Genomic DNA, 13,998 nt, shown 5'->3' on the forward strand with positions numbered 1-13,998 from the left:
GAACCGATCTGATTTTACCCTTCAAGACTCTAGAACTTTGAAGAAAATGTGTGCGTGGTGTGGGACCTGGAGGGAGAAAGAATCACGAAGCCCAAAGCCAAACTTTGTCCTCCACTTAGAGTGAAAACAGTAGTCTGGTGTGTCGGTCATATACTCCCTAAGCATAGAGGAAAAGAATATCACATTTCATCAACAGACAGTGTTAGTTGGCAAAAAGTCAACACCACTTTTTCCATGTCTGATGTCTTGCCATGCAGAACATCAGCAGAACCAGCCATCTCATCACCACTAGCAGGCCAAATTAATTCTCACCTGAGAAGCAGCAGCCAGATTGATTTTTAAGGCCACTCCATTCTCTCCATAATTGCTTCTGTTCAAACAGTCCTTATGGTCAAAATAATATATTCTTAGCTTTTTCAGACTGTCATAATTCATACTCTAAAGTGCGTGTGAAGACGTGTGACACTTGGGGAAAGAGAAGGACCTGCCCCACCCTCTTACAAGGCATGTGCTCTGAGGACTTAAAGAAGGTGGCCTCGTTTCTGGGATTTTAGGTTTATGCCAGGCTATTATTCTGTTCACTTAAACTTATAGCCAAATCAAGTGGTGTCTAACTGGGGACTTCTGGAGGAGAAAGAGTGCCATACGGTCTTGTTTTAACCACATTTTACCTAGTGTGTGTGTGCACGTGTGTGCACATGTACCATGACTCTTGTGTAGAAGTCAGCTTTTGGCAGTCTGTTCTCTCCGTCCACATTGTGAGTCAGGGATCAAACTCTGACGGCCACCAACCTCTGACTTTGCCTGCGTGGTGGGAAGCATGGTGGGGAGCATGGTGGGAAGCATGGTGGGGAGCATAGTGGGAAGCATGGTGGGGAGCGTGGTGGGAAGCATGGTGGGAAGCATGGTGGGGAGCATGGTGGGGAGCATGGTGGGGAGCATGGTGGGGAGCATGGTGGGGAGCATGTGGAAAGCAGGCAGACAGGACAGTAGAGCAGCAGCTGAGAGCTGATCTATGGGCAGGACGCAGAGAGAGCAAGAGACCAGGCCTGGCATGGGTCTTTGAAACCTCAAACCCCGAGTAACATATCTCCTTGAACAAAGCCACATCTTCTCTGACAAGGTGGTGTCTCCTAATTCTTCCTAAACAATTCACCAAATGAGATCCAAACTTTCAAATCTATGAGCTTCTGGGGGCCATTATTACTCAAACCACCGCATTCCACTCCCTGGTTCCCATAGCCTTGTCTCCATATCCTAATGCAAAGTGCATTAAGTCCAATTTCGAAGTCCCTGTAGTCTGTCAGTTTCAGACTGTTTAAAGGTCCAAAGTCTCACTGGGCGGTGGTGGCACACGCCTTTAATCCCAGCATTTCGGAGGCAGAGTCAGGTAGATCTCTGTAAATCTGAGGCTAACCTAGTCTACAGAGTGAGTTCCAGGACGGCCAGGACTACAGAGAGAAACCTGTCTCAGAATAAAAAAGAAGTCCAAACTCTCTTCTGAGATTCAAGATGACCTCTTAATTGTAACCCTCTGTTAAAGCAAAAGCAAGTCACAGACTTCCAACATACAGTGGCATTGTTATTTCAAAAGAGAGAACAAGAAGTCATAGCGAGGACATACTGGACAGGCAAGATCAAAACCTGGTGGGGCAAACCTCAAATCCTGGAGCTCCGTGTCTGATGCTGAAGAGCTTGATCACTCTTTGATTCTCTCACGCTTTCCAGCTTTGCTGGCAGCAATGCCTCCTTCCTGGGCCTGGCTCACCACCCTGTATGCAGCTCTCCTTGGCAGATAACCGACGACTCTCCAGCATCTTGGGGCTTCCTGTGAAATCCACAGTTTATCTTCACAGCCTCACACAATGGCCTCTTTTCCACTTATGCAGGGACAGCCCTGCCACACGGTCTCTTTAACCATGGCAGAATATTCCACAACACCTTATATCTGCACTCTTAAATCCAGAACCACATGGCTGAAACTGCCGAGTCTCACTGCCTTCTTGAGCTGGAAACTGCCCTATTCTTAAATTATATTTGCACATGTTTTTCTTGGTTGTAGCTCTTTAGGAAGAAATAACTCCTTAGGCCTTTTCTTTCACAAGCTTCGGGGTTAGCTGGTAGGGTCCTGACTTGGGGGCACTCTTTGTTTATTCCACTAAGCATTGGGCGAATTGGATCCGGCGTTGCATTTCCTGGTTCTCTTTTTCTCTTCAGACTGTATGTTTTGTATTGATTTTTTCCTTCCTTGTTCTTTTTCATTGTAGATCTACATACAAGTAATCACTAAGAGCCACATGACACAGCCAATACTCGACTGTCTTGAAATCTCCACTGCTAATGATGTTAGCCCAAAGTTCGTTCACTTTGCCTCCAGCAGATTTTTAAGACAGGGGCAGAAAGCAACCACATTCCTTTCCACAATATTACAGGAATTATCTGTACCCTAGCTTGAGCTGAGCCTCCATTTTAGCTCTCAGCACTGTTGTCTTCCAAGTTTCTACTCGGACTGCCCATAAGCCCCAGTTATAGAATTCAGTCTCATGTCTAGTCCAAAGTTCCAAGTCCTCTGAATAGCATGGTCAGGCTCCTCACGGTAGTACCTCAGCCCCTGGACCAGCCTCTGTCTTACTCACTGTTCTAGCGCTGTGAAGAAACCCCATGACCAGGGCAACTCATACAAGAAAGCCTTTAGCTGGGGGCTTGCTTACAGTTTCAGGGAGTTAGTGCATGACTAGCGAGGTTGGAAACATGGTGGCAGGCACGGCACAAGAGCAGAAACCGAGAGCTTGCATCCTGATTGGCAAGCAGGACACAAAGACAGAACAAGAAAGAGGTCGGGCCTGGCTTGGGCTTTTGAGACCTCAAAGCCCACTCCTAGTTACACACCACCTCTAACAAAATCTGATTTTTGCTAAACAGGTTCACTAACTGGGGATCAAGGTTTCAAATTTATAAGCCTATGGGGGCCATTCTGTCCAGATACGACACCGTCCTACAGGGGAGAATTTTCACTGTCCCAGTGGAGTACTGGTATTCTAGTGGAAAGAATAACAGCCGTTGTGTTTACCGTGTCTTCTGCTGACCCATTACTCCGCTTCACCTTCCAAAATCACCCATTTCTTTCAGCCATTTCTGAGCTGGAAAGGGTTGCTCATTTACAGGACAGCAGCACCCCTTGAGAAGTCCAGCTCCGTACTCTTTCCTACCAGACCTCTATGGACTGTCTGGAGCTTTGAAAATAAGAATGGATTGATGATAAAATAAAAAGAACCTGCCATTTCAGATGTGAGGTCCTGCAGCCTGGCTGCCTGATCTGTGACCTGTTTGTCATGATGTTGGCTTTTCTAGACAAGCCTACATGCTATCACAGCCTTTATCAGCAAGCCGGCAGCCAATGCATTAGTTATTTCTCATGTTACTATGCAAATACCTGACAGAAGCAACTGTCAGGAGGGAAAGTTTATGGCCCATGGCTCAGTCCAGCATGCTGGCGAAGGTGTGGCAGAGTGGATCAGTTCACATCCCATGACCGGAAGTGGAGGAAAGGCATGCCAGGGCTCGGTGGTTCTCTCCTCTCCCCTTCCTATTCCATCTGCCCCACCCCCAACTGTGAGCTCATGCCACATACTCCTGTTCGGGTCTTCCACTCTCAGTGAACCCACTCTGGAGATGGCTCCAAAGATGTGACCAGTCTCCAGTCAAGGTGACAATGCAGGTTAACCACTGCCAGCAGCCACAAGCAGTCACTAGGAATTTTCATAAGCTTCTTGTCCCTCCCCTTTTGGGTATCTCCAAAAGTGACTTGGTCTCTGGATGTCCATGAACATCTATTTATATGCTTATTCCTTTAAACAGAATAAACAAGTGAACAGGAATGTAGTCCAATGTAGTCTCAGCCGCCCATGTCTATGGTCTTGGGAGCTGGGGGAGAACGGGATTAAAGAACCGACTCTGACCATCCTGAACACATTTACCTGTGCAGGGAGAAGAGACAGAAACAGCAAAGTCAAGCTGCTTTAACCTAGTGGTCCAGATCCTCCCTGGCACAGTCCTGGGAGCCCAGGAAGTTTTATAATTTACTTGTCAGTAATATTTGGCATTCATTAATGTTAAGAGTCAACACATTATTTCAACATATATGAAAAATGTGGTCTAGTTAGATGGCTGAGCCGTTAAAACACTTCAGCAGCAGTGTGAGGGCCCGAGATCAGATCCCCAGAACCCACGTAAATGCCAGGTTCATGTGGAACTCTGCTTGTAATTCCAGGCCCAGAAGCCAAAAAAGAGGATCCCCAAAACAAGCAAGATTAGTCCTATAAGCAAGTTCTGGGCTTGATTGAGAGCCTCTACTCCTGTGAACAAGGTAGAAGAGAAATATTCCCAATCACCGTTGGCCCTCCACATGCACATGTACACATACACACTCACCTGTATCCACATATATGTGCCCACACACGTGCACATGCACATACATACTGCACACACATGGCAGTCGGAAAAGAAAAATTTCTTCGCATTTTTGTCCTTAGTATCCTCTGTTCTGGGCCAACAGGCCTTGTTTGGGAAGGGCTTGCTCCGTGCAGCCTTTAATTCTCAGCATGATTCAGAATGGAACTGTTGTACATTACTTCCTTCCCTGATATCACATGCTTGGTGTCTCCCGAATGCTTGAAACAGAACTCGTATTGCCATAAAAAGGAAAGCCGCATGAGAAGCCTATGGGTGAAATATGAAATGTTTGAGTGTATTTGTGCATATTTTTAGCTCTTGTCATGGAGAAATCTCCATGACAATTTGGTCGTCTTATTTGGCTGCTTCTTGTGATTTAATATTCATACGATATGCATCTTAAACAACGTGATATGCTTTTGTGATGAGAAGACTGCATTCACTTGCTTGAGAATGCAAATTCTGTCAGGAAGTGTCTTCTCAGAACCAAGCCTGTGCTTTCTGCCTGAGAAACACATTTTCTATAAGTAAATGTAGAAAAAGTCTTCTATATAAAGTATGGATTTAGTAGTACAGTGCAAAGATCTTTCTGATTATAATGAAGCAGATCATTTGTTCATTATTCCCATTGTCTTAGACACTGCTTTTAATACTGTCATATTATCTGATCTTTTATCTAGCCAAGTCACATTAAATATTAGTGTTAAGTCAACTAACCCATTTTAAATCTAACACAAATGCCCATGGCATTCTGGCTTTTAGTCCTAGTTTTGAGTAACCTTCACATACCAGCTCCACCACATTCAGAGAGCAGGGACATGGCCGCCATTGCCTAAAGTTTACAGACCTATCAGTGACATCCATTCATTACAGGAACTAAGGAGATGGCTCAGTGCCAAGTTCTTGCTGAGCAAATGTAAGGATCTGAGTTTGGATCCCAGCATCCACTTAAAAAATCATGTGTGGCAGTGTATGCCCGTAATCCTCAGGCTGGGGCATGGAGACAGGGGCCCTAGGAGCTCCCTGCTCAGCCAGTTCAGTCAGCGAGCCCGAGATACTGTCTCATGAAATCGAGTGGAGTGTGAGGACGCTTGACTTTGGGCTTTGTGTATGTACCTGCATATTATCTGTGCATATGTATAATGTACTCGCAGGGAGATTTGCTTAACTGTGCAATAAGTACTTTGTGTGCATTATCTTAATTACTTATAGAAATCTTATGGAGTGAGTTCCTCATCCAGAATCATGAAGCTATTAAGCAGTGCAGCCATAATTCAAATATCTGACAGTGCAGCTTGCACCATACCATTGCGTCTGAAGTCGCTACCAGTAGCATGGATATTGTTTGACTGCTCTGCCTTGGAAGGGGCTTTCTGCTTCACAGAATTAGAGAACACGGGCCTGAGGTGAAGGGCTACTCCAGCTCAATGAGAGCCAGTGGCCAGGCCGAACCAGGTAGGTCCAGAGTCTCCACAGGCCTGAGTAGGACGTGCAGTAAGCATCGTGGCCTGGCCTGCCATATCTGTCCCCTGCCAGTTGTCTCTGGAAGTGACATTGATTCTTTCTCCCACATGCTCCCAACCATCTTTCATTATAAATCAGCTTGAAGGGAATGTGAGAAGGGAGCCCAGGAGGAGACAATCAAGCCAGGGCAAAGGGCAGGACTTACTTTGCTTATATTCCTGGAGGTTCCATGAGTCTTCCATAAAAGCAGTAGGCCTTTGAAAACACACAGGCTTTAAGGCTCGGGAGGTTGCTTAGCTAGTAGAGCGCTTTTTGCACAGCATGAGAACCTGAGCCCAGATCCCCAACACACATGTAAAAGCAGGGTGCAGCAGCACACGTCTGTAATCCTAGCAGTGGCCAGTTGGGGACAGAATCAAGAGGATCCCTGGAGCTCATTGGTAAGTCAGCCTGGCCACACTAACAAGGTCTGCATCCAGTGAGATAGCTTATTTCAAAAATAATGTGCGAAGTAAGGCAATCAGACACCCAGTGTCAACCTCTTCGTGTGCACATGCACGGCCTTGTATGCATGCCTGTACACACTAACACTGCAAACACACACCACACCCATTCCCACCACTGAATGGCCATGCTTTCTAGAACCCATGCATGTTCCCAGGGCTGTGAGTTGACCTCATTGTGCTTTAGGACCTAATTGTTATATTTGCTTTCAAAAAATAGTAAGTTTGATAGACAGGAGAATTATTGCTATATAAATTATTGAAAACTTTGGTACTATTCAAAAAAATGATTTGCTAAAAATACTTTGCCACTGAATTTGAAGTAGGCAAGAGGGCTGTGCAAGAATGGGAGAGCAAACTCTAGGGTTCTGCATTCAGATCTTCAGAAATAACCTCTCATTCTCACACTGCTTTAAAGCAATAAAACCAAACGTTAGATAAAAGCATTGAAGATCTGATGATTGACAGGCACACTGTGTAGATCCATGCTTAGAGGTGCAGACTCAATTCTCCATCATCAGAACGTCTTTGAGTTTTTCAGCAAGTGGCAAGAGGCTTAAACACCAGGGAAGCATATCCTAGGATCAGGTGGCAGAGTGCTTACCTGGCCTGCACAAAGCCCCAGGTTGGATGCACAGCACCGTGTAAACCAGGTAGTGTGTGCTTGTGGCCACAGCAAGCCTGTAAGGTCAGCACACAGGAGAGAGGCAACAGGATCAGAGGTTCAAGGGAATCTTCAGCTGTATAGAAAGACAGGGAGAATAAGAGAGGGGTAATCAACAGATATCTATAATCACCTCATATTGAGTAACTAGCTCATTGATAGAGAAAATTAGATTGGCAAACACCTCTGCAATATTGAAATACAGCCATCTTGTTAGATTATCAGTGTCATTTGTAAAGCAGTGACGCTAGATCAGAGCGTCTGTGGCCTTACCACGTAGTACCTCGGGACCGCTGACATGCTTGAGGAGCCTGCTGAAGAACAAAATACAACCTATCTCGTGTAAAAATTAATAGGAATGTCTAGACAGCAAAGCCTGCGTCTGCACACGTGGCCCTGGAAGGTGTGTAGGTGACACATTCTCCATGGCCATTCTTCCGCCTTTGACACACTGGCTAGTCAGTGGGACGTTTTTACCTGCATGTGTGTCTGTGTGAGGGTGTCAGAAACCTTGGAGCTAGAGTTACAGACAGGTGTGAGCTGCCATGTCGCTGCATGGAACTGGACCTGAGTCCACTGGAAGATTAGCCAGTGCTCTTAGCTGCAGAGCTATTTCTCCAGTCCTCAGATTTTTTTCTTTTCTTTCTTTCTTTTTCTTTTTTTTTTTTTTTTTTGAAATTTAATCTGTACCAGTTGACTCTACCATGAATGTTACCCTGGAGAACTTGATCAAAGGTTGTTTTTGTCATATCATTCGTTTACATTTTTTATTTTATTTACTATGTATGTGTATGTGTGTGGTGGTGCACAGTGCAATAGTGGAAGTCAGAGGACAGTTTTCAGGACAGTTTGATGTCCTCCCTGCTTTGTGGTATTTGAGGTCTGAGCTCAGGTCATCAGTCTTGTTGAAAGAGTGCTTTTACCCTGCGCCTTTGTGCTGGCCCATAACTCAAACCTTTCATTAAAACAAACCATAAACCAAAACATTGTCAAATAACATTGATAACTCATTCTAGGTACATTTTTTTTTTTTTACTTGCTGTCAGCAATTTAAAAGGTGTTTGTTTCTTCTTCCTGACCCATGACTTCCAAGGATAGCACTCATTATTCTGTGACAGTGGATTGTTTACATCTGGTAAGCGAAAAAGATTGAGTTTCACACTGAAAATTAGAATGAAAAACAAGAGTTGTATATTAGGGTTTTCAGTATACTACTACCAGAATAAATCTGTTACGGTAAAATGGCTTAAGAGGAACGACGTTACACATCTTTTTGTGTAGGATACACAGCTCAGGGTTTTACTGGGCGCAGATTATCTGAGATTCTGACAGAAGTAAGCAGCAGTGGGCTGGGCGTGACGATTTGTTGGAAGATAAAAATGCTAATGATAAATAAATCCCATGTGCCATGATACCACCAGATAAATCTAAGTATGACGAGGAGAAAGAAGAGATGAGATTAAATCCAGAATTATAAATCAGTCCTGCACTAGCCCGAGAGGCTCTATGGCTTAATATATTGAAGAACATATTAAATGATGTCATAATAAAGCAGGAGAATGGCTGTACCGAGGAAAGTCATACTTCTAAGCAACTCACAGTTATCTATTGTATTAAATACATGCGGCATGTGTTTATTTAGACTCTTACGTTGTGACATGTATGTGTTACCTTGGTTTCTTGTTCTGACTTTCCCTTGATTTTATCTGAAGACAGGTGAGAACTAACAGGAGATGGGAGAGAAAGTCACAGATAAGGTCTGCTTAGTGCACATTGCAGGTTAGAGGCAGCTGCAGGCCACCTTCCACGTGAGCGAGGAGGCAGAAACACAGCTAGGCTCCCTGATGATGTGGTATGCACCCTGTCGGGGAACAGTGGGAACCACGGGCCTTTGCGTCTTTTTATTTGTTGCTCACAATTTAAAATCTTTATCTTCCCATGAGCTTTTCACTGTGCTTCCACACTGGCTTTTCAGGAGGTACCCACCAGCAGGAGGAAGGCTACCCCAAAGGAATTTCCTGAATGCCCAAAGCACCTTAGTCACTATCTGAAAAAGTCTTTCCAAGTTTGAGGAAACTTCTATCGGGAGGGTAGTGCAAACTCTTCGCATTTGCATAAATTACTGTTGAGCTGGCTCACAACAAAAGATAGGCATGAACGGGGAGTACTGGAGACCTGATGAGGGGCCACTGGCATGTCCCTGTCCCCGAACAGACCAAAGGGTTGTTTGTGATGCTGAGTGTTGGGGGTTTGGCCAGTTATTTTTCACCTGGGAGATTTCTAGATTTTTAATCTTTAAATGAAAGAATACGAAAAGGAGACAGGTTTCCTGATGCCTGTTAGTCTTCCTGTTTGCCAGGAGTTTTATTCCTAAGCCTGCTTACTTCCAGTTATCCACCGAGGAAAGATAGGACTGGATTTCTTTCTTTCTCCTTTCTCTCTCCCTCCCCCTCTCTTTCCCTCCCCTCCACTCTCTCGGCCCCTTTCTTTTCTTTTAGAGGAGTAAAACTGAACTTTATTAATATCTAAACTTTGAGCCCATTTATCTCCACGGTCATCCTGAGTGGCTGAGACCTTAGGCCTTTTTGGAAGGGAATGGGAAGGCCATCATGCTCGGTTGCTTCAGTGAACTGAGGTCTGTTCGCTGGGTGGCTGCCTGTACTCGACCTATTGACATCTGCCTGGGCCTTCTCCACCCTCTCCTCTCTTTTCTCTTACCCCTATTCTATCCCTGCCCCCAGAACCCCGCCCCCCCACCGCCCGGCTTCTCTCCAACTGAATGCTGTCTAGATTCCAGAATCCAGGTGGGTTCTCCTGCCTGTGTCCTGGAGTTGTGGGTGATCCCCGCGAGGTATGAGAAGATGAAACACAAGAATGGCCCACAGGCTTATGTCCTTTCCCGTCTTTTCACTCATTTCTTCCCCAACCCCGTCTGCTGTCACAGGGGGCCCTCTAAGGTGGCCCAAACTTTCCAAGGGAACACCTGCTGTGGCTCCAAATGACACCCTGTAGAACCTGATGCACCTTCTCTATACTCTTTCCCTTGCAGGGAACGTGACGGGAAACAGCAATTCCACGTTCATCTCTAGCGGGCAGGTGATGAACTTCAAGGGCGACATCATCGTGGTGTACGTCAGCCAGACCTCGCAGGAGGGCCCGGGCCCTGCGGAGCCGGAGCCGGAGCCGGAGCCCATGGGCCGCCCGGTGCAGGAGGAGACGCTGGCGCGCAGAGACTCCTTCGCGGGCACAGCTCCGCGCTTCCCCGACACGCGTGCCACCGGGGCCGGGCTCCAGGAACAGGGCACATTCGGGACCAAGGAGGGGACATCGCAGCCCGTGCAGGAGCAGGGCGGGGCGCAGGGCTCACGCCGTACCCTGGGCTCTGGACAATGTGCAGAATGACCCCTGAATCCTCTGCCTGCCCTGGGCACAGAGCACCAGGGCTTTCACTAAACAGATGTGTCCTGGCTATCACTGCACACCTCCTCGCAGCGGCCGACTGCTGGTGTGGTGGTGAAGCCCCTCACTTCCCGTGCCTCTCCTCTGCTTTCCACCACCTGGTGTCATTCAGTTTGGCTTTTTTTTTTTTTGGCAACGTTGGTGTCCTACCTTATTGAGGTCTGTACCCCACCCTAGTATTTATATTTCACTTGCTTTTGTAGTGTGCTTCTTGATGCTGTCTCTTCTTTCTGTCTCGACTATTTAAGGGTTTTTGTTTTGTTTTTTATTTTATTTTATTTTTGACAATTCTGAAGGTGCTGTCTCCTTTACATTATTTTGCACTCCATCCTCCAGCAGTCTGGCACGGGCTTCTGCCAGTGTCCTCTAAGCACTTTTGGGAATAGGCCAGATTGTAAAGCTGGGGTCTGAAGTGCAAGAAATGAGTAGAGGGATTCTTATTTTCTGGAAATATTCTGTGTCTCAAGTTTTTTTCTCAAAAGAAGGGAGAACCTGCCCCGCCCCCCCCAACAACAACAAGCAAGCTTGTCAGATTGCATAGATAGATCCTTGAGAACTAAGTTCAGGGTGTGTGGCCTTGTTTTGTACCTGTTTTGTTTTGTTTGTTTCTTGTTTTGTTTTCTTTTGCCACAGTGACAGGTACTTGGCCACTAATCTCAAAAAAAAAAAAGCTAGCCTTTGTGGTTTGGCATTCTTAATTTTATATGATTTAAATGCTGTCTAGAAAAGGTGGAAAGGGTGAATAGAACATGGGACCAAAGGAAAAAAAAGAAGGTACCAGGGAAATTCAAGAAAGAATGTTGCTGGGCGGTGGTGGCGCACACCTTTAATCCCAGCACTCGGGAAGCAGAGGCAGGTGGATCTCTGTGAGTTTGAGGCCAGCCTGGTCTACAGGAGCTAGTTCCAGGATAGACACCAAAGCTACAGAAAAACTCTGTCTCTGGGGGGGGAGAAAGCCCCCACCCCAAAAAAAGAAGAAAAGAAAGAATGAATAAAATTGACGTGCTGATTTGCGTAATCTCTTTCTACAGAAGGATGTTAGAAATGTGTTTAGGCAGTAGGCCCTCTTTTCTTCCACAGTATTTGTGCATGAGTTATTCAGTTTTATGGAAGTAAAAAAAGCCCACTGTGTGTGTGTGTGTGTGTGTGTGTGTGTGTGTGTGTGTGGTGTTTGTGTGTCGCTTGCGCATTTAAGTTACAGACCAGGAGATCTAGAGAGTTGATTTGCCGTTAAGAAGGCTGAGAGCCTCAGTTCAGTACCCAACCCTCCTGGGCAGCTCACAGCTACTGTAACTCCAGCTCCAGGCCTCCACAGGCAACTGCACATATGTGCATATAAAAACTCAAATTTCCATGACACGACCGTAAGAAAATTAATTATCCTACAGTGATTTTCTTTTGGCGTGGCCCTTTTGCAATGAAGCAGTTAAGACTGAACGTGGCCACTGGATGGGTTTACCACGAGAGCTGGTTCTCAGATACTCCAGAAGGGCTAAGGCAAACACTTAAGCAGACTGCACGCAGCTTTGTAATCCGATAGGTTGTGGGCCTGTTAATGACAGTCACCGTACAGCCACGGATACCCAGCTGAACAGAAGGCCCATCTGTCGCCGGCTTCCCCGGAGATCACAGCAGTTGATTGTGATTTGAATGTGGAAGCAGAGAATGGCTCTGTAACTTGTGGGCTCTTTCTCCGGGAAATAAGTGCCGGGCTGGGATGTGCAGTGATCGAATTCTGTTAATCTCCTCTGAAGAGAGATGCGACTCAATTCAACAAAACCATCATACCTTTTAGTGAGGAATGTATTAAATAAACCCCACAAAGTGGGGTGCAGAGCTAAACACCCACCTCCACTGTGACTGTCACCATCTCTCTGAACCAACTTCACCTTTGTATTTCCGTTCTTCCCTGTACAAAGCCAATAATGATAACTTAACATCATTTTCCTCCCCAGAGATATCAACAGGATGCTTCAGTGAAGTTAAAGTACCTTGAACTCCTAAAATCAAAGTACTAAGGGCATTAAGAATCTACTTTGTGGCCGGTGGGGGGGAGATACGGTTCCCCACACAGTGGTCCCCACTAATGTTGTTATATTGGTTCAAAGCCAACCGAATGACAGGAAATACATGACGAAGACAGATATATGCATGTGTGTAGTCAAATGTTTGTGACAAGTATAAACAATATAATGAAAAATGTTTCAATGACCTGGTAAAGAGACTATTAAACCTTTATTTGTCCATAAAAGATAACTTTTCATGTCTTGCTAAAACAAAACTCATTACAAAAATTAGGATTCAGCCAGGCGTGACGGCACACTCCTTCAGTCCCAACACTAGGAAGGCAGAAGCAGGCAGATCTCTGAGTTCAAGGCCATTGTGGTCTGGTGTTGTTCCTCAGGGTGCTGTCCATTTTATGACCTGAGACAGGGGTTCTCACCGACCTGGAGCTAGCTGTTTCTGCCAGGCTGGCTAGTGGGTCAGTGAGCCCCAGAAAGCCGCTCTCCGGCACTGAGATTACAAGCCCAAGAACTGCCTATGTCTGGCTTGTTGCAGGTGTCTGAAAGGGAGAGCTCAGGTTCTCTTGTATGTACCAACTGTCTCCCCAGTTTTACACCAGCTCTTTGTGACATGCTTGGCCACAAGGTGAACTTGGGCAGAGGTCTGTCTTCAGTGGAAGAACTGTGGTGTTGAAATGTTTGTTCTTTGGTGGTCTGACGGCATGCGTCCCCCACTCCACTGTCCACTGGTGGAGTCGCGATGGGGAGCACTGCACATGAGGTGTATAACTTGCCCTGCAGTTGGGGATGAAGAACCACTTTATATAGGAAACTTTTAATGTTTGGGCCCTGAGTGACCAGAGAAAGAAGATCCAGAGAGCTGGAGAGCCAGGACCCCAGGAGGACAGACTGTCAAAGAAGGCTGTCTGTGGACTTCCTGAGCCCCAGGGCAGTGATGATGAACAGGCTACCTCCCACTGCTAGTGTCTTACCAGAAAAGAGGAGGACTTACTTGACACTGGGTGATGGAGTGTCCAGGGGCAGGCTCAGCAAGAGTCTAGCTGGCATCGGTGAAGCTGAGCTCAGAAAGTTCTGGAATCCTTGATAACAGACATATAGAAGCCACACCAAGTAATTGCTTTTCCAGATCCCTAAGGTGACAGGGTCACATGCATGACCTGAGTGTCTACTGACACCCGTCAACATGCCTGCCTATGGTTTCGCTGAGCCTGGCTCGCTCTCTCTTTCTCCTTCCTACAGTTATTTGGGGTCGTTTTTGGCCAACAGTACATTTCAATTCCTCTTAGTAAATTTAACGATCAGAAATGCTTCTCAAGGTAAAGGAAATGAAAATTTAAAAAAGCTTCAACAAGATTATCTACAGCAAGAAGGTAAAATCACCTATGCTGTAACTTGTAGCTCCATTCTGGCCGAAGAGCTGCTAACACGACCC

At 46.0% G+C, this 13,998-nt stretch overlaps 1 protein-coding gene across 1 annotated transcript in view; it reads left to right on the plus strand.

Annotated features, from left to right (window-relative positions):
* Tnfrsf11a (TNF receptor superfamily member 11a) overlaps positions 1-12,798 on the plus strand; it is a 70,362-nt gene extending 57,564 nt beyond the window's left edge. The window contains exon 10 of the mRNA XM_085688419.2: positions 10,133-12,798. Within this exon, the coding sequence (XP_085544545.2) occupies positions 10,133-10,485 (353 nt within the window). The 3' untranslated portion in view covers positions 10,486-12,798. The remainder of the gene's footprint in view (positions 1-10,132) is intronic.
* The last annotated feature ends 1,200 nt before the right edge of the window (positions 12,799-13,998 follow it).

The sequence above is a fragment of the Myodes glareolus genome, chromosome 5 (assembly GCF_982192425.1).
Source record: "Myodes glareolus chromosome 5, mMyoGla1.1, whole genome shotgun sequence".
NCBI classification, from domain to species: domain Eukaryota; kingdom Metazoa; phylum Chordata; class Mammalia; order Rodentia; family Cricetidae; genus Myodes; species Myodes glareolus.